Consider the following 21,954-nt stretch of genomic DNA (forward strand, 5'->3'; position numbering starts at 1 on the left):
GACGGTACTCGTTATGAGTATAGAGAGTACGAATAGTTAGGTATTCGCTCAACTCTATTTAGATCCATTCACATGGCCTCTAACACACAAAATATTAAGTATCACCTCCCGGGCTATTTCAAAGTATTAAAAAAGTTAGATGGTCGGTAACACATATCACTTACTACACGTCAAGAAGTAACATGGTTATATCCCGGTAGCCTTAAATAACAAAATTGGTTTTAAGAACATCACATCTGAACTTACTGTGCAAAGAATAAGTAAACTTGCTGAAAACATAAAAGTAAAGAACCAAAATACCAAATATGATACTAGGTAAATTTCAAAATGTATGGTGTCTGCCACATCCAAAAGCAAATGGTCACTTTTAAAAAAAAAACCAAAAAAAAAACAAAAACATGACGATATCATGTATTGCCACCCATTGTCTGGCAGTGTCCAGCCACGTACAAAGAGTTTGTATTTGATGTTTAGAACTGGGTGGTCCATACAATGTTCCAGTGTCCCCTCCTCATGGATCATGTCCATGCAAGATTGTGATTATAAGCACTCAGGTTGCCTGAAGTAACTCCCACTGCTGACTTGTTAGATCGGACTGGCAAGGGTTAATCAGGACCCTGGACGAATGAGTATCCAAACACATTGCGCTGCTCAGATGCTGCAAGAAGTGTCCTTTCAACTTCCATTTCTGAAAAAAAAAAAAAATTAAGAATCAAAGTCAACACCATATACCAGTAAGACTACCATAGTTTAAAAGAAATCTTAATAGCAGCAAATTGGACAAGTTAGATTATAAAAGGATCATAAAGTTTGCGATGTTACGGGTGCGTCACGCATGACAGATAGTCCTGTAGCTTCTGGCTGTAGAAGGTCGCAGCGCTTGGCTAGGCAAGCTGCTGTCTGACTGTCTTTTTTTCCCTGCTTTGAGTTTATCCCTTTCTCTTTAGGACCCTGCAAATTTCCTCACCTTTTCTGCTGTTAATCATCAGCACTTCCCTTTGTGTCTTTAACACCTTAAAGGTGCATGCCCACGATCAGTTTTTTTGCAGCGTTTTGGATGCAGCGTGTTTGCACTGCGTCCAAAAGCCTGTGTTTGTACAGTACAAGCACAGCAAATGGGATTTCTAAAAATACCGTGTTCACTGTGCTTGTTTTTCCCGCAGCAAAAACTGACCTGCGGTGCGGCTTCCCGAGCTGCAGCATTTCAATTGTTTGCTGTGGAGTTGCAAGCGTCCTCCGCAGGGAGAACAGAAGAGAGACCGCAGCTGCCCGAGCCTGGATTGTGGACACGAGCAGCTGTGGTCTCTTGCGGAGGAGACTTGCAGACCCGCAGGTCAGGATCCACCGCCTCCAGGACGCAGCAGTTACTGATAGTGAACATGTACCCTTAAGGCCACTTTACACGCAGCGACATCGCTAGCGATGACGCTGCCGATCGCACCCACCCCCGTCGGTTGTGTGTCACGGGCAAATCGCTGCCCGTGACGCACAATATTGTTAGTCCCCGTCACACATAATTACCTGCCTAGCGACGTCGCTGTGCCCGGCAAACTGCCTCCTTTCTAAGGGAGCGGTTCGTGCAGCATCACAGCGACTTCACACGACAGCTGTCCAATAGAAGCGGAGGGTTGGAGAGCAGCCGAAAGAAAAACACGCCCACCTCGTTGCCGGAGGACGCAGGTACGGTGTTGTTTCTCGTTCCTGGGGTGTCACACGTAGCGATGTGTGCTGCCTCAGGAACGATGAACAACCTGCGTCCTGCAACAGCAACGATATTTGGGATTAGAACGACGTGTCAACGATTAGGTGAATAATTTTGATCGTTAGCGGTCGCTCGTAAGTTTCACATGCGACGACGTCGCTAACAAGGCCGGAAGAACGGCGCAAATTCCATGACCCCCACGACATCTCGTTAGCGATGTCGTTGCGTGTAAAGCCCCCTTTACTCTGTACTGGTGATAGGTCTATACCCTTAACAAGTCCTCAGTGCAAGCAGTTGGCTTGTATTTGTCTGGAGAAACTTTGTTGTTGCAGTTTCTCTCCCTGGGTCATCTGGAGATAACTTATTTGTTTACTTTCCCCCTGTTTGTGATCCCTGTGTATTCTTAAGAGCTTAGTGAGGTTGAATTTACGCTCATCTCATCCGTTCCCTACCTATTTGTCTTAGGATTCCTTGTTCACTTGGTCTTTCTGCTTTTGCATTTAATTTTTATAGATTATTTACTCTTTCCTCTTGCTATATAAAATTTTTGGAATACAATGAAACCTCTTTGCAAAAATAGAAAATATTTTTATTTATTATTTTATTTTTCTGATCATGGCCCTCGTTACATTTTCCCCTGTTCTCTCTTTGGTTGCTATTTCAGATATCCGGCTCGAACCTATCTAGGGTGGTGAAGAGAACCAGGGATCAGCAGTAAGTTTGGTTGGGGTCATCATCTCCCCCTTCCCTAGACACAGGGTTTATTTTCCCTTTCACTTGATACTTTCCTGTACCTAGTTTAACAAGAGATGCAAAAAGAAAGGAATTCATAGTGGGGGTCCCTAGAGAAGACATACCAGGGGGACGTCATCCTGGGATGAAGAGATCTAGAAAAAATGATGTTTGTGTACAGGATTCAAAACAATCTAGACAATAGACATTTGATAAGATTCTACTTCATAGTGTGATCTCAAAACGCAACACATTTCGGGGAACAGAAGCCCTTTTTTCAAGTGACAGATACATAAACACGAGGCATCATAAGGTTGGTTAAATATAAGATATACCGTATTTTTCGGACTATAAGACACACCGGACTATAAGGCTATGTGCGCACTTACCGGATTTTTCGCGGATTTTGCCGCGGATTTGCTGCATGTTTCGCTGCAGAAAATGTTCATAACATCTCTGCAGTGAATCACCAGCAAATCCTATGGAGAAAAAAAATCCTGTGCGCACTGGGCGGAATTTGACAGCTGCATGTTTTGCTGCGGGAATCCCGCAGCAAAAACAAGTGCATGTCACTTCTTTTCCGCACATCGCTGCGGGATTTCACTCCATTGACTCAATGTTAATCATGAAATCCCGCAGGGAATAACGCAGGCAGCAAATTCTGTGCGGTTCACTGCGTTTTCCTGCGTTATTCCCTGCGGTATTTTGCGGTTTACTTCCGGTAATGTGCATCACTTGCTTGCGGTTTTGCAGGGAAGTGATGTCATTACAGGAAGAGGAAGTCGTGCAGAGTAAACACACACACATCACAGACATAGAACACATCACAGACACATAGAACACATAGACACAGACACATAGACACACATAGAAAGAAAACGGAAATATAGGGAAAAAAGAACGTGGGCTCCGCTGCATATTTACCTTCCAGCCGAGGTAAGCACACAGCGGCGGCCCGGTATTCTCAGGCTGGGGAGGGAGAGGGGCAGGGGTAATGTCCCCCGCCTCACTCCCCCTCCGGCAGCCGAGAATATCAGCCGCAGCTGCCCCGGCACTGTCGCATGCATTATGCGGCACTACCGGCGTGTCCTCGGCTCTTCTTGCCACCGTGTAGCAGTGGTGGCAAGGTAATACAAGGGGTTAATGATGGTGGGGGACCACCGCCATTAACCCCAGGCTTGATCATGGCAGCGTCTATGTGACAGCTGACATGATCAACCCGTAAGTAAAGTGAAAAAAACACAGACACCAAAAATCCTTTATTTTAAATAAAACCAACAAGCCTCGTTCACCATTTTATTAACCCCTCCCAAACAAAGCTCCGGCGTAATCCACACAGCTCCGGCTCCTGCGTCCTGCGCTGCTTCCATCCAGCCGCGACTGTCACAGACACAGCGCTGAATGAAAGCAGCAGACAGCAGAGGTAATTACCGGTCATTTCCCACGACCGGTAATGTGAACTCACTGCCGACCGTGGGAAATGCAGCGATCTGTCTATCCCTCTATCTATCTATCCCTCTGTCTGTCTATCTATCTATCCCTCTGTCTGTCTATCTATCCCTCTATCTATCCCTCTACCTACTATCAGAATTAAATGTATTTTTTTTTTTTTTTTTTTCTTCAATGTGCTTTATTGCATTGAATGCAATAAAGCACATCCCAACCCGCACGCGGCAAAACCGCGGCAATACCGCGAACAATACCGCGGTAAAGCCGCGGCAAACCGCGGCAAACCGCATGCGGTTTTCGGGTGCGGTTTCCTGCGGTTTTTTACCGCGGGTGCGGTAATCTTTGAGAGGATGCGGAATTTTCTCAAGAAAATTCCATTTCCCAGTGCGCACAGAGCCTAAGACGCACCCTGGTTTTAGAGGAGGAAAATAGGAAAAATAAAACTTTAAGCAAAAAAATGTGGTCATGACACACTGTTATGGGGCGAGGATCTGCTGCTGACACTGTTATGGGGGTAATGTCCCCAAATTCTCTACTAAGGTACCCCATCCTGGTAATGATCCTCCTGCCTTGTATATGATCCTGCTATAAACCCCCATCCTGCTTATATACCAGCATCCTGCTCATATTCCCCCATCCTATTCATATACCCCATCCTGTTCATATACCCCCATCCTGTTCATATACCCCCATCTTGTTCATATACCCCCATCTTGTTCATATACCCCCATCCTGTTCATATAGCCCCCATCCATCCTGTTCATATAGCCCCCATCCTGTTCATATACCCCCATCCTGTTCATATACCCCCCATCCTGTTCATATACCCCCCATCCTGTTCATATACCCCCCATCCGGTTCATATACCCCCCATCCTGTTCATATACCCCCCATCCTGTTCATATACCCCCCATCCGTCCTGCTCATATACTCCCATCCTGTTCATATACCCCCATCCTGTTCATATACCCCCATCCTGTTCATATACCCCCCATCCATCCTGCTCATATACTCCCATCCTGTTCTTATACCCCCATCCTGTTCATATACCCCCATCCTGTTCATATACCCCCATCCTGCTCATATACCCCCATCCTGTTCTTATACCCCCATCCTGTTCATATACCCCCATCCTGTTCATATACCCCCCATCCATCCTGTTCATATACTTCCATCCTGTTCATATACCCCCTATCCATCCTGTTCATATACCCCCATCCTGTTCATATACTTCCATCCTGTTCATATACCCCCCATCCCTCCTGCTCATATACTCCCATCCTGCTATATGCCCCCATCGTGCTCATATACCATCCTGGTATATGGCCTGTATCCTATAGCACAGAGAAAAAAAACAAACGTTTATACTCACCTTTTCCTCACTCCCTCCAGCACCGATCATCTTCCTCTCTGCGCCGCTGACCTGCGTGTGTGGAGCCGTTCCCCTGCAGCACGCGATGTCTTCCTGTCTGTGCCGATCAGCTGATCAGCACAGATCAGCTGACCGGCACAGACAGGAAGACATCTCGTGCTGCGGGGGAACGGCTCCACACACGGGGACGGGTGAGTGTACTGATTCACTGCACCCCGCGCTGATAATGGGCCGGCTTCTGCGCTGAGAAATGAGCGGGAGGATGGGCGTGCATATGTAATGAGCGGGCACACGTGATCACGGCAGGCTGCTATAGTAGCCTGCTCGTGCCCCCGATGACCCGCTCCACCGCAGCACCCTCATTCCCCGCAGCCACAGTCAGACCATAAGACGCACCCCCAACTTTCCCCCAACATTTGGGGGAAAAAAAGTGCGTCTTATGGTCCGAAAAATACGGTAAGTGGCATAAAAAAAACCATCAAAAACAGATTATAAAGTCCTGTTGTTACATCAGATCATTCTCATTTGAATTCTTTACCTGTTTGAATAACATTCATTTTCTAAGTAAAAAAAACACCAAAAAACTGAGCTGTAACAAAAAAACCCAGTAAACATGCAACGTTCTAAGCATCTAAATGGTAGCCTCTAGACAAGAAAAAAAACAAAGAGAAAAATTGTATGAAAAAATACCCTGAATAATAATGAATAAAATGCAAGTGCTTAATAACAGGGTACTTAGTATATACATTTTTGCAAAAAGGTAAGAAGCCATCCCACCTCGTCAAGGTGTACCCATCTGGGACGGTCCCTAACCAACCAAAGTTAAAACCATTATATATACCTGACTTGTGTCTATCAAAACTCCAATGTGAATGGTATAAGTAAAAAAAAATAATTTCTCTTTGTTTTTATTCTTGTCTAGAGGCTGCCATTTACATGCTTAGAACGTTGCATGTTTACTGGGGTTTTTTGTTACAGCTCAGTTTTTTGGTGTTTTTTGTCTGCTATCTTGCTTTATTGCAAGTTGAGGGGCGCAGCCCTCCTTATACTGAGGCTGAACTGTGACGCCCTGGACAAGCGAGGTAGTCACAGGTAGGCCCTTGCACAAACACCCGTCCCCTAAAAAGGTGTCACCAGCCAACCTTTAAAACCCTAGTCACCTCCCTCAGGCTTTGATCTTCACACCAGGGGGCATAGCCAGGCGGTTGGACACGCCCACCAAGGAGTTCACAGGTCCTGAGGCAGGAAAAACCAGTTAGTCTTAGGGGTACTTTTCACACGACGACATCGCAAGCCGATGCTATCGATGCCGAGCACGATAGTCCCTGCCCCCGTCGCACATACGATATTGTGTTATAGCTGCCGTAGGGAACATTATCGCTACGGCAGCTTCACATGCACTTACCTGCCCTGCGACGTCGCTCTGGCCGCCGAACCGCCTCCTTCGTAAGGGGGCGGGTCGTGCAGCATCACAGCAATGTCACACGGCAGGCGGCCAATAGAAGCAGAGGGGCGGAGATGAGCGGGACGTAAACATCCCGCCCACCTCCTTCCTTCTCATTGCAGGTGGGACGCAGGTTAGGAGATGTTCCTCGCTCCTGCGGCTTCACACACAGCGATGTGTGCTGCCGCAGGAACGAGGAACAATATCGTACCTGTCTTCAATGGAGACTCACCAAAAGGTGAGCCCCCCCACCAATACATTTATTTTACTTTTGTCGTTGCTTATTTACCCCATGTGCACCTTCTGTTTTTGTTTTGTTTTTTTTAGCTACCTCCTATCTATTTCTCTTTGGACCAAAGAGAGCCATTCCGAGAGAACTATACTATGATATGACATCTTAGATTTTTACGAGGGAACTGGACCATTTTTCTGCAGAAACTGACTGGAGACACACACCCGATTTGTATGAAGGTTTCCTTTCGAATAACTATGTCATTATTGAAATAACTAAGCTTAACAGTAAGCTGTCATCATAATCATGGTAATTATGGCTATTTCCTGATGAAGAGGCAAGTGTGCCTTGAAGCACTTAGACAGAAAGCATACAGTGTGTCTACCCATATCTTGTCCACCGCCATTAACTTGAGAACGGCGGCAGCTATAGGCATAGAAGTGGTGTCTAGGTATAGTAAAGTAGCCATGAACTACGCAATGAAACCACCTATAGCGCCACCTGGTGGAAAACAACAGAGTTAGCATTTTTATCTCGAAAACGAAACGGAATAGAGAAAAAAAGTGAATTACAAAGTTGTAGGGCATCATCAATTCAATACGAATCGACACCTTGCTTACAGAAATGCTATGATTAGAACGTGTAAAACTCACAAGGCTGCGGACGTGAAGCGATACCTCATGGAGACCTTCCTACAAGTCATTGGGTATGGTGGCTGTGTGGAGTGGCCTCCACGCTCACCTGACCCCATTCGACTTCTTTCTGTGAGGTCACATCAAACAGCAGGTGTATGCGACCCCTCCACCAACATTGCAGGACCTACGACGACGTATCACAGATGCTTGTGCAAACGTGTCCCCTACCATATTGCACAACGTGCAGCAAGATACAGTATGCTGTGCAGAGCCCAGATGTGCATTGCAGCTGACGGGGGACACTTTGAGCATCAAAGTTAAATGAGTGCCATATGCGTGACCAGCATTCAATGTTTTGGGGGGGGGTCATGGGTTTCATATCATAGCATTTCTGTATGCAAGGTGTCGATTCGTATTGAATTTTGATGCCCTACAATTTTTTAATTCACTTTCTTATCTATCTCGTTCCGTTTTCGAGATAAAAATGCTAACTCCGTTGTTTTCCACCAGGTGGCGCTATAGGTGGTTTCATTGCGTAGAGCATGGCTACTTTACTATACCTAGACACCACCTCTATGCCTATAGCTGCTGCCGTTCTCAAGTTAATGGTGGTGGACAGGATATGGGTGGGCACACTGTATATTCTTTCAAGACCTTTTGGACTCCATTATCTGGTTATTTGCAGGAGCACAGAGGAAATTCTCATCACTCCATTCATCTCTATTTGGTGGCTTCACCCGTGGGTCTGCAGCACCCTTTTCATGCTCGTCAGTAGTTGTCACACACAACTATCTTAGGTGAGGAGTTACCCTCATCTCCTTCAACCCGGTTAACCAGTTGAAACCCTGTTGCGCTTTTTATTTTTTCTGCACTAGTTTCTCCCCTTTTACCCTCATGCTGAACAACACAGTACTAAGACCACCAGGGATGGTATGAACTATGCTTCTATTTTCTGCTGTGTAAACTTTGGGTATGCTGTGCAACATGGTTAATACTAGCAGTATAGTCACCTGTCTGCTGTCTTTCTGGTTACATGGTTCAAGCATGACCAAGGCGCCTGTTGAAAACGAGGTGATGGACAGACATTTATCTTGCTGTCGGATCAAGGTGTCACTGAGCGCCCACTCCTGGAATATAAACAGATCAAAAATTAAAGGTAGAACGTCTGTATATATGGCACCAACTTCCTTGGCATCTAAAATGTTCCCATGTTCAAAGTCACTCATCACATTTCTTTTCCTTTCCAGTATTTTGACTTGAACAAAAACTAAAATTTCGGACCACGTCTTTGTGCGCGGAATTGATGCAACATAATTGGTTGATATATTTCTTTAACAAGGAGTATAGCTGTACCTAAGGCCTCCTTCACACGTCCGTGCCTCCGGTGCGTGTATGGTCAGTTTTCTCACGTACCGGAGACACGGGCACACGTAGACCCATTAAAATCAATGGGTCTGCGTTCACATGCGTATTCTGCCATGGACCGTGTGTACGTGTGGAGCATACGTGTGCCCGTGTGCGCCACACGTAGACATGTCCCCGTTTTCTCCGGCATCACGGGTGCCACACGCAACGCAAACGGGTCACACGTAACACAAACAGACCACACGGATGTGTTTTCCGTGTGACACGCACCGGAGAAAACACATGTACCTGAGAGAAAAAAAAACAACTTTACTCACCTTCTCCAGCCCTGCAGTCTCTGCCGCTGCTGTCACTTGCTTCCGACCGCCGCTCATTATGCTCATAGAATATTCACTTCACTGCGGCCGGAAGCAGCAGCAGCTGGGAGTCGGCAGTACCGGAGACCGAAGATCAGCCCCACGGACAGTGAAGCCAGGGACAGGTGAGTAGAAAGTTCCCGTTCTCCGTGTGTTATCACGGATAACACACGGAGAACACACGTAGCCCATAAACATGGCTCACGGAGGGCAAAACGCACCTTTGACAGGTCCGTGAAAAACGTGCGTGGTTTTTCAAGGACGTGTGAAAGAGGCCTAACATAGCAGCCAAGGAGGGCACTTTAAAGTGAACTGACCCATCTGGCTTTGTCAGGAAATCATGGATAAAATCCAGCAGCTTGATCCAAGAATTTTAAAAAATATTATTTTTATTGAAATATAATTAAAAAGTCCAGAAGTCACATGGAGTGAATAAATCAGACAGAGACTGAGACTGAATAAGAACTAGACGTTCGAAACGCGTCCTCTGTCTGATTTATTCACTCCATGTGACTTCTGGACTTTTTAATTATATTTCAATAAAAATAATATTTTTTAAAATTCTTGGATCAAGCTGCTGGATTTTTTCCATGATTTCCTGATCTAGGTTTGCCGACTTTTCATCCCTGCACGGTCCAATGTTGGTGTCTCCTAAACAGGTAAACTGGAACATACTTTTGTTTTTGTCCATCTGGCTTTGTGTATGTCCCTTATAGACATTGCTGCAGCCTATTAATGATTGCAGAAGAATATCATATTCCGTAACCATCATGTCAATGTGTGTGTGAAAAATTCAAAAAGGTTTCCAGCCATGAAAATATTTAGAAAAAAAAGAATCCAGAATGCTGTAAATCAAACAAGGCTTACCTTACCAATCCTCCAGTTCCAATTTTGCCCAGGTCTACCCCTTGCTTGTCTTTGGTTCAGGCAGATCTGTGACTGCCAAAGAAACTTGGGGGACCCAAGAAATGTTGGAACAGGAAAAACAGATGTCGATAAGGCGAGTATTTTTTTTTATTATTATATATATTTTATTTATTATACAGGTCTGGCATAAATTAAGAGACTACTGCAAAATTGTCAGTTTTTCTCATTTTTCTCTTTATATTCTCCGAATTTCCAAGCAATAAATTTTGTATTTATTTTCTGAAAATGAGAAATGGTCAATATAACAAAACAAAATGCATTGCTTTCAGACCTCCAATAATGCAAAGAAAACAAGTTCATAATCATTTAGAAACAATAATACTAATGTCTTATCGCAGGAAGATTTAGAAATCAATAATTTTGTGGAATAACCAAGATTTCTCCCGTGCATCCCCCATACTCTGGAACGCTCTACCTCAGCACATCAGACTCTCCCCTACCGTGGAAAGCTTCAAGAGGAAACTCAAGACCCACCTCTTCCTACAAGCCTACAACCTACAATAGCCCTCAGTCCAGTACACCACTGCGCAACCAGCTATGTCCATACCTATTGTACCATCACCCATTCCCTGTAGACTGTGAGCCCTCGCGGGCAGGGTCCTCTCTCCTCCTATACCAGTCTGTTTTGTACTGTTAATGATTGTTGTACGTATACCCTCTTTCACTTGTAAAGCGCCATGGAATAAATGGCGCTATAATAATAAATAATAATAACTATGATTTCTAATCCCAGCTTTCCTGCGTCTTGGCTGCTTTCCACCAGTCTTTTACACTGCTATTGGGTGACCCTATGCCACTCCTGGTGCAAAAATTTAAGAAGTTCTTCTTTGTTTGATGGCTTGTGACTATCCATCTTCCTCTTGATTACATTCCAGAGGTTTTCAATGAGGTTCAGGTCTGGAGATTGTGCTGGCCATGACAGGGTTTTGATGTGGTGGTCCTTCATCCACACATTGATTGACCTAGCTGTGTGGCATGGCACATTGTCCTGCTGGAAAAAAACAGACCTTAGAGTTGGGGAACATTGCCTGAGCAGAAAGAAGCAACTGTTTTTCCAGGATAACCTTGTATGCGGCTTGATTCATACGTCTTTCGCAAAGTTTAATCTGCCCACTTTCTAGAGTAAAGTAATCTTCTCTGATGAGTCTAATTTTCAGCTTTGCCCAACATCTGGTCGTCTAATGGTTAGATGGAGACCTGGAGAAGCATACAAGCCACAGTGTCTTTCATCCACTGTGAAATTTGATGGAGTATTGGTGGTGATATGCAGATGCTTCAGCAAGGCTTGAATTGGGCAGATTAAACTTTGCAAAGGACGTATGAATCAAGCCGCATACAAGGTTATCCTGGATAAAAAGTTGATTCCTTCTACTCAGGTAATGTTCCCCAACTCTTCAGGACTGTTTTTTGCAGCAGGACAATGCACCATGCCACACAGCTAGGTCAATCAATGTGTTGATGAAGGACCACCACATCAAACCCCGTCAAGGCCAGCCCAATCTCCAGACCTGAACCTCATTGAAAACCTCTGAAATGTAATCAAGAGGAAGATGGATAGTCACTCACAAGCCATTAAAGAAGAACTGCTTACATTTTTGCACCAATCAAAAAGCTGTGGCGAGAAAAGCGCACATAGGGTCTTATCTGATAAACACTGCAGGTATAGAGAATAGGACAGGTGCTCACCTGTGGAAGTTGTGACAGGCACAACTCCTATGAAGGCAAAAATAGAATGTAGAAATTGGTCAAGCAGCAGCCCCGATAAAGCAATGGAGAAATATAGAGGTAGATAGAGAAGTCGGGTTCAATACTGCGCTAAAACCATGAAGCCAGACGATATGATGGATTCTTTTCTTTATTTAGGACAGGTCAACGTGTTTCAAAAGCATGTCCGCCTTCTTCATCAGGACAAGATTATGCTGTTTTTTTCTTGTCCTGATGAAAAAGGCGGACATGCTTTTGAAACGCGTTGACCTGTCCTAAATAAAGAAAAGAATCCATCATATCGTCTGGCTTCATGGTTTTAGCGCAGTATTGAACCCGACTTCTCTATCTACCTCTATATTTCTACATTTTTGCACCAGGAGTGGCATAAGGTCACCCAAAAGCAGTGTGAAAGACTGGTGGAAAGCAGCCAAGACGCCTGAAAGCTGGGATTAAAAATCATGGTTATTCCACAAAATATTGATTTCTGAACTCTTCCTGAGTCAAAACATTATTAGTATTGTTGTTTCTAAATGATTATGAGCTTGTTTTCTTTGCATTGTTTGAGGTCTGAAAGCAATGCATTTTTTGTTGTTATTTTGACCATTTCTCATTTTCAGAAAATAAATACAAAATGTATTGCTTGGAAATTTGGAGACATGTTGCCAGTAGTTTATAGAATAAAAAACATTTTACATTTTACTCAAAAATCTAAAGAGAAAAATCAGAAAAACTGACAATTTTTTCAGTTTTTTTAAATTTTTGCCAGAGCTGTATATAATATAGTAAACCATTTCAGGATCAGGACATCCCCTTTAAATCTCTGCACTTGGATCACTTTCTTCATTACCTGTGTGGCCGGTGCAGTGCTCGCAGTTCCCTTGCAGCTTCCAACCCCGGCCAACGTATTTCCCGCTGTGTCTGGTCCCTGGGATTCCAAACAGTTTCCTCCCTGCTTTATAATCCCTGTGATCACTTCCTTCTCGGGGATCCTATTTTACATAACAAATATATAAAAATGTGTGTGACACCGTTTATGGTCTATTTTATGTTACTTCTACATATGATGGCTACAATAGAAACAAAAATACAATAAAGAAAAATTATACCAAGGTCCGATTTTGTATAAGAAAGCGGAGACTATCACTACATAAAGTCTACTTAAAGGGGTATTCCAGCATCACTTGCTTCCTCAATGGGTGGTGTCAGGTGTTGATGACATTGCATCCCCACTTCATAACTACAAAACACAGCTGCACACTAAAATGTTAACAATGAATAAGGGAACTCTGGTATTGCATTACTTGTATAGGAATGTTTGAAAACAAGAGATAATTACCTTATGTATTGGCCAATGAATATGAGCCCGGTTACCACGGCAAGGTAATCTCTGTATACCGGGAACCTAAATATATCTCTTTTTTTTCCATATTTCATAAATATTTCTCTTTTTGTATATTTATAGTGCATCTCTTTCTGATTGAGCACTCCGCCCTATAGCCAGGCTGTGTTCACTCCCCTTTATAGCTGGAATCTAGCTGACCAAATATAGAGGTTTTTAACACAGAGGCTTCAGGTTAGGTACCCGGTATATAAAGATTATCTTGCCACGCTTACTGGGCTTACATGCATTGCCCAATACATATGCTAAATATCTCTCTTTTTTTTTTTCTTCAAATATTCCTATAGCAGTAATGCAATGTCAGAGTTCCCTTATTAATTGTTAGCATTTTAGAGTGCAGCTGTATGTATTTTTGTAGTTATGTGTTTTCAGCTACCAGCTGTTCACACCTGTTGGATGTGCGGGTCAGTCTTTTTGTATATTTATATTGCATCCCCACATGTCAGTATGCTTGTACACTGCCCCCACGTCAGCAGCCGGGCTGCTCGGATCCTTGTCCGCTGTGCCTCAAGGGGCGTCCGGAGCCGGGGGGTCGTGCGGCCACTCAAATAAAGGGGGTACTTACAGGGGATTGTAAATTTAAAGTTCATGACGGCACCCGCGGTGTGTGGTAAGGTGGATTACCACCGCTGCAGCTGGGAGTACCCGGGGGCGAAGAAGTGGGCAGCTAGGTGTTTTAACCCCTCCACGTGTAGGGGGGATGCCCCGGGACTCGGTGATGGTGTTGGGGAGTGCCGTTGGGGGAGAAAGGGTCACTTGTGTACTCACTCTGTCCATAAAGCTGACACCGACAACTTTGTAAACCAAAGTTCTGGACACCGCTGCCGCTGAGGGGAGCTAGTTTGGGTCCTGTCCCCACTGGTGTTGCCTGGTGATCCGTGACCTTCCTCCTGGCACTAAGTTCACTTGTCAGTTGGTCCCGGTAGTATGGAACTAGTCGGGTCCCGCTCCCCAGTGTGGCTAACTAAGGGAACTTGCTCTCATTGTTCACTCTTGGGATTTCTTGGACCGTTTTTGTGGAAAGTCATATCCCCCTCATTGCGCTAGTACCCCGATTTTGGAGAGGGTGGAGAGCGGATCTTGAAGGCTCTGTTCTTGTCGTGTCAATTGTCAGGTTGCCTGAAGCTACTCCCTGACCTAGGGTCCACGTACCCCGTCGTGCCCTGGTCCCAACCCAGTGATGGTAAAAAGCCGCCGTCTGTCCTCCTCGACAGTTCCGTGCCCCTTGTCACGATCCCCTGTGACCGGGGGTCCAGCTCCTACTAGGCCCAGACCACCATCTGCTACCTAGTTGCTTCCAAGAAGCCAGACTCCTGACCTCCTCTCTCCTTCTCTGACTCTCACTGACTCCTGACACTCCTGACCTCCCCCTACCAATCCCCCAAGTGGGCGAGCCTATTCCACTCAGGCCGTCCACTGGTGTGTCTGATGGGTGTGGTGCAGCGTGTACCTAGGATTTTGATTGGCTGATGTTGGCTACACCATTAGTTGGGGACCCATAACCAAGGAGGAGGTGGATATTGCACAGAAGGGCAGATTGCACAATACCCTGTGACGACCTGATAGTCCAGGGCGTCACAGTTGCACAATTGGCCGCCATCGTTCACATCCTGTTCCAATGGATAGGTCAGGTGCATAATACCTGCTGTGCATGCCCAAGTGGTCTAGGGGGATAAAACATTGGCCCAATAGCCTCCCAATACAAAATGAGCAGCACCAAAATACCCCTTTAAGTAAACTTTGTGTGTACTTGGCTATAAGAAAGCATTGCGTGATATTTGTCTTTTGCCTGACTCACAAAGATGCACCAGAAAAAAAAAAAAGAAAACTAAATATGAAGGAGGCCTAATGCGCCTCTATGACAAAGCAGAGCAGTAATAGAGCCGAGTGTATGGACCCCACACAGCGACCCCTGGTCTGGTACTCACTTCAGTTCTGGGTAGACGTTCTGGAGGTACCACTGGAATGTCTTACAGCTCATCTTCTTCCTCAGCTCCAGTCTGTCAGACACACTGCACACAGAGACAAATATTGTTGGTTAATGAAGAATGTTAGATTTCTCTAGAAAAAAACTGAAAAAAAAAATCCAAGGTAGAGATTTCTGCCATTGTATCAACAATGAAGAGAGAAATTGTGTAGTGAGATTAACTTAAAGTTCATTATTTAAAATTCAAACATTTAAACATGTGTGGCATGTTCATAGAATGGTAGAGTTGGAAGGGACCTCAAGTTCCATCGGGTCCAACCCCCTGCGATTGCAGGCTTTCCTAAGTCATTCCAGCTATATTTTTATCCAGCTTCCACTTGAAGATTTCCATTGATGGAGAGCTAAGTACCTCCCGTGGTCGCCTATTCCACTCTCTGACTACCCTCACTATTTCCCTTGGTAGCCTATTCCTTTCTCTGACTGCCCTCACTACCTCCTGTGGTCGCCTATTCCACTCTCTGACTGCCCTCACTACCTCTTATGGTCACCTATTTCACTCTCTGACTGCCCTCACTACCTCCCCTGGTAGCCTGTTTCACTCTCTGACTGCCCTCACCCCCTCCCGTGGTCGGCTGTTCCACTCTCTGACTGCTCTCACTACCTCCCGTAGTCACCTGTTCCACTCTGATTCCCTCACTACCTCCTGTGGTCACCTGTTCCACTTTCTGACTGCCCTCACTACCTCCCATGGCTGCCTGTTCCACTCTCTGACTGCCCTCACTACCTCCTGTGGTCGCCTATTCCACTCTCTGACTGCCCTCACTACCTCTTATGGTCACCTATTTCACTCTCTGACTGCCCTCACTACCTCCCCTGGTAGCCTGTTTCACTCTCTGACTGCCCTCACCACCTCCCGTGGTCGGCTGTTCCACTCTCTGACTGCTCTCACTACCTCCCGTAGTCACCTGTTCCACTCTGATTCCCTCACTACCTCCTGTGGTCACCTGTTCCACTTTCTGACTGCCCTCACTACCTCCCATGGCTGCCTGTTCCACTCTCTGACTGCCCTCACTACCTCCCATGGCTGCCTGTTCCACTCTCTGACTGCCCTCACTACCTCCCATGGCTGCCTGTTCCACTCTCTGACTGCCCTCACTACCTCCCATGGCTGCCTGTTCAACTCTCTGAATCCCTCACTACCTCCTATGGTAGCCTGTTCCTCTCTCTGACTGCCCTCACTACCTCCCATGGTCGCCTGTTCCACTCTCTGACTGCCCTCACTACCTCCCGTGGTTGCCTGTTCCACTCTCTGACTGCCCTCACTACCTCCCGTGGTTGCCTGTTCCACTCTCTGACTGCCCTCACTACCTCCCATGGTCGCCTGTTCCACTCTCTGACTGCCCTCACTACCTCCTGTGGTCACCTGTTCCACTTTCTGACTGCCCTCACTACCTCCCATGGTCGCCTGTTCCACTCTCTGACTGCCCTCACTACCTCCTGTGGTCACCTGTTCCACTTTCTGACTGCCCTCACTACCTCCCATGGTCGCCTGTTCCACTCTCTGACTGCCCTCACTGTCAGAAAGTTTTTCCTAATGTCTAAACTGAATTTCCTTCCTTTTAGCTTCCTCCCATTGCTTCTTGTACTGCCTTGTACCAATGAAAATAGGGTGGTTCCCTCTAGACTGTGACTACCTTTCCGATATTTGTAGACCGCTATTAAGTCTCCTCTCACATGGGTTCCATTTATTGTGGATAATTTGTGCTGCAATCTAAATAATCTGCAGAGGAATCCACATAAAACTGTGCAGATTCTGTTGTGGATATAAGTCCACATTTCGTTTGTGAACTGTGTCGAGGACATACGCTCAAAAGGTGTACACTCAACGATGGCTACTGTCAGGCCGGATGCTAACAAAACACACTTTTAGCTTATTTTGGCTATGGTGCAGCACTGTTACTTTGCATCGCTGGAGTCCTGGGTTCAAATCCCATGAAAGACAACATTTGCAAGGAGTTTGAATGTTCTCCTCATGTTTGTGTGGGTTTTCTCCCACACTACAAAAGACCTACTGATAGGAAATTTAGATTTAGGGAGAAAAAAAGAAGAAAAAAAAAAAACGGCTGCAGTAAGGGTCCTCAGATGTACCCTTTAATTCTACTAAAGCACTATTACAGATAATGTCTACGTCTACACTTCAGGCCATCAAAAAAAGGATATGCCCCCTCAAAAACTGCACCGCGACATGTTCCCCAATAGACCATGCAGTCTCTAGACCTCCGGAATAACTCAAGACACATGCCACCAATGTCACTCCAGGCTCCTACTGACAAGTATTGCCCGATGTAGGAATTCACTTTGCTGTAAGGTGCTGCCACCTGCTGGCCACATTGGTTATGTTCATTTTACACACTAAAGCTTGTTGAGTTGAATATTTGCAGTCGAAGCAATATTGTGATTGTGGTGGCTGATAACATCAGACTCCCAAGACAATGGCATGAATAATGTAAGTCATTTTTCTGACAATCAAACTGATACATAACGACTGCACTTTCAATACTAGATTCTTATCCTTCTCATGCCATACAAACACATTGTAGAGTTCATATAAAAAACATAACGAGTGTATTATGTACAAAGAGATAACAGGCTGGTGATATATAACTGTATCTCTTCAGAAGATGAGAAGGAGGGGGAGGGAGGTGAGCAAATAACTGCTGTATAGAAATCAATGGGCTGCAGAGAGCTGACTGGGATGTCAAGAGTCAACTCCTGTCCTGGAAAGTAATTACTGTGCACTCTGGTCAGGATCTTGAGGCCGAGCTCTATGAAAAACAAACTGCATACTATAAAAAAAACAACTGACATTTGATGCAGAAGGACAGCAGAGAGAAAAAGCAAGTCAATTGCAAACTTGCTTATTTTCATCCGGTCTAACTAAGTAACAAAACAGATTCCCTTTAATTAATCTGAGTAAAATAATATAAGGCGCAAGACCCTGATTCAAGGGATGTGTCACCACTTGGGCTGTGTTTTGTACTTTTAATACAAATCAGTATTTTATCAGTACAAGATCATCACTGAGACAAGATCTCACACCGGGCATGACCGTAAGTGATACATAGGTGGAATCAGACTTTCTTGCCAGATGTTATGTGTTTCTCAGATTACAGAAGAACAACCCTCTAACAGATTCCCTTTAAAGCAATTTAAGAACTTGAGAACACCCCATAAATAGTTTTATATTAACATCAAGTTGTCATTTACCTGAATGACAAACATTTCCAAACGACAATTCACCCATGTGAGTCACAATTGCACCATCTCAGGTCACCAATTGCAGTGGAGGCTATGACCCAAAGCAAGGTCAATCTTTGGGACCATCTGATTCACAGGTCGAAATCTAAATTATTCCAATCATCACTCAATACAACAGACAGGTAATTTCAATAAGGTAATCCATCCATAAATTTTGGCCTGTCCTGAAATGGCCCCGGATTGGAGAATTATTATTATTATTATTATTATTATAGCGCCATCAATTCATTCGCTTTACATGTGAAAGGGGTATACATAATAGGGACAAGTACAATAATCATAAACAATACAAGGCACAGACGGGTACAGGAGGAGAGCGGTCCCTGCCCGTGAGGGCTCACAGTCTACAAGGGATGGATGAGGATACAGGAGGATAGAGGTCCCTGCCCGCGAGGGCTCACGGTCTACAAGGGATGGATGAGGATACAGGAGGATAGAGGTCCCTGCCCGCGAGGGCTCACAGTCTACAAGGGATAGGTGAGGATACAGGAGGAGAGAGGTCCCTGCCCGCGAGGGCTCACGGTCTACAAGGGATAGGTGAGGATACAGTAGGTGAGGGTAGAGCTGGTTGTGCGGCGCTATATCAGACTGAGGGTTACGGCAGGTTGTAGGCTTGTCAGAAGAGGTGGGTCTTCAGGTTCCTTTTGAAGCTTGTCAAGGTAGGCGAGAGTCTGATGTGTTGTGGCAGATCATTCCAGAGTATGGGGGTGGTGCGGGAGATATCTTGGATGTGATGGTGGGAAGAGGAGATGAGAGGGGAGTAGAGAAGGAGATCTTGTGAGGATCGAAGGTTGCGTGCAGGTAGGTACCAGGAGACTAGGTTACAGATGTAGGGAGGAGACAGGTTGTGGATGGCTTTGTAAGTCATGGTTAGGGTTTTGAACTGGAGTCGTTGGGCAATGGGAAGCCAGTGAAGGAATTGGCAGAGGAGAGAGGTCGGGGAGTAGCGGGGGGACAGGTGGATGAGCCGGGCAGTGTAGTTTAGAATAGATTGTAGGGGTGCGAGACTGTTAGAAGGGAGGCCACAGAGCAGGAGGTTGCAATAATCCAGGCGGGAAATAATAAGGGCATGTACTAGGGTTTTTGAAGCTTCTTGGGAGAGGAATGTACGGATCCGGGAAATATTTTTGAGTTGGAGGCGGCAGGAGGTGAAGAGGGCTTGGATGTGTGGCTTGAAAGAGAGATCAGAGTCTAGGATTACTCCCAGGCAGCGAGCACGTGGCACTGGGGAAAGTGAGCAGCCATTGACATTGATGGATAGGTCAGGTGGGGGGGTTGAGTGAGGAGGAATGAAAGTTGTGTTCCGTGAAGCCCCCATAAAAAGCTACTTTACAGCACCTACAGTTAAAATATCATTGTGGATGCTAGTCTGAAAAGTCCATAAAACTAGAAATAATAGAAATATATACAATTTGCATAGGAATTATATGGCCATGTGGAGGATGTTACAGGTGCAAAAACAGTGCTGATAATTAAAAATCTCTTAATATATTTTTTCCTTCTGAGGGAATAAATTGTTTTGCCAACAAGCATTTTATCACTTGCAACACCAAAGACGTTATTTATGCTATAAAATGCTTATGTAATAAAATCTACATTGGTCACACAAAAGGAACCTTTGTCCAAGCATGAAAGGGAGTATTTTCGTAAATTATAAAGCCTTTTAAAGTTACCACTAGTGATGGGCGGAATAACCGGATTTTAAAAAAAATCTGGTTCCGGCCCGGGATTGATCCCGGATATCTGGGATAAGTCTTTGGAAACCAGAATCCGGTGATAAAAAATGGTGGTAAAATGGATAGGGGGATAGGAGCAAGCGCGCAGTACTTACCAAGTCTGCGATGCGGCTGTAACTGCTCCCGCAGCAGCCCATTCACTTCTGGGGCCGCTCATTACCTTCATTGCATAGGCACTGCTTTCACCATCCACCGGCATCTGTGATTGGTTGCAGTCAGATGCTCCCCCACCCTGTGTGTCAGCATGTCGGCTGACTGCTTCCAATCACAGACGCTGTGTGTGCCTCTAATGTGTTAAAAAAATAATTAAATAAAATATTTGGCGTATTGTCCCCCCATATTTTGATACCTAGCACAGATAAAGCATACGGCTACAGGCTGCATCCCCCAGTTGTGTGCTTATCTTGGCTGTGTATCAAAATAAGAGGAACTGCATACGTTGTGTTTTTTGTTTTTTTAAAAAATGTAAATAAATAATAAAAAAAACGGCATGCAATCCCCCCCTCCCCAATTTTTTTGATACCCAGCCATAACAAAGCCCCACAGCTGGGGGCTGATATTCTCATGCTGGGGAGATCCGTGGTTATTGGGCTCCCCAGCCTAAACATAGCAGCCACCCAGAATTCTCACATCCATCAGATGCGACAATCCCAGCACTTTACTCGTCTCTTTCCGATTGCCCTGGTGCGGTGGCAGTCTGGGTAATGAGGGTTTCATGGCAGCTCACTGCTGTCACTAAGCCCTAGATTAGTAATGGGAGGAGTCTGACCCCCCATTACTAATCTGTTAATGAAAGTAACTAAACACACAAACTTTTTTTTTTTAAATAAAATACAAAAAAACGCACCCTCTTTCACCACTTTATGAACCCCAAAAAAAACCTTGCAGGTCTGACGTAATCCACACGAGGTCCCATGACTATTCCAGCTCTGCTACATCTGAAGCGCACAGTGAGCGCCATAGAACATGACCGCCCACTGTGAGTTTCAGGCAGGGAATGTCTAAGCCGCACGATCAGTGGCGACGTCACTCGGATAAATTGCAGTCACAGCTGGAGGTTTCTACAGCCCTCCACCTGTGACCGCAGGTAACCTTTTTTTTTTTGTTGGAAACAAACAATCACGGGAAACTATCCAGATTGTTCTTAGATGTATCTGATTGCATAGAACCTGGTTAGTATATCAATGATAGAAAAAAAAATCTCATACAGACGACCCCTCAAGGTAAATAATAACAGTACATGTCAAATATTGCTCAATTATAATTCAAAAACACATACACATAAGGTGCGAAGTACTCAATATATTTTGCCTCTCTGTGCTTACAGATATTTACCCTCAATGGGCCAGAGTGAAAACTTTGTTCCTTATTTTTAAAATAAATTATAAAATAAATTATTTGTACTCATGAGCCATGTGTGGATAGAGAGAAAAGGCTGGTTGTTCTCTAATGAAGCCATGCAAGAGCTTAATATTGTCCGGTCAAGCAATGCAAAACATAGTCATTTGACAATAATAAAGTGCCTGTGCTGATATCTATATATATAATTGCCTTATTCTGTCTGTCTGTCTGTCTGTCTGTCTGTCTGTCTGTCTGTCTGTCTGTCTGTCTGTCTGTCTGTCTGTCATGCTCCGAAATTGTGTCCTTACGGTG

The 21,954-nt window shown here is 45.0% G+C and overlaps 1 protein-coding gene across 1 annotated transcript in view; it reads right to left on the minus strand.

Annotated features, from left to right (window-relative positions):
* Window positions 1–341: 341 nt before the first annotated feature.
* Window positions 342–21,954, minus strand: part of GALNT16 (polypeptide N-acetylgalactosaminyltransferase 16) — a 200,322-nt gene continuing 178,709 nt past the window's right edge. The window contains exons 12-15 of the mRNA XM_075330467.1: window positions 15,249–15,332; window positions 12,769–12,910; window positions 8,577–8,693; window positions 342–688 (exon numbers count right to left, since the gene is read on the minus strand). Of these exons, the coding sequence (XP_075186582.1) occupies window positions 551–688; window positions 8,577–8,693; window positions 12,769–12,910; window positions 15,249–15,332 (481 nt within the window). The 3' untranslated portion in view covers window positions 342–550. The remainder of the gene's footprint in view (window positions 689–8,576; window positions 8,694–12,768; window positions 12,911–15,248; window positions 15,333–21,954) is intronic.

This window comes from Anomaloglossus baeobatrachus, chromosome 12 (assembly GCF_048569485.1).
Source record: "Anomaloglossus baeobatrachus isolate aAnoBae1 chromosome 12, aAnoBae1.hap1, whole genome shotgun sequence".
Lineage (NCBI taxonomy): Eukaryota > Metazoa > Chordata > Amphibia > Anura > Aromobatidae > Anomaloglossus > Anomaloglossus baeobatrachus.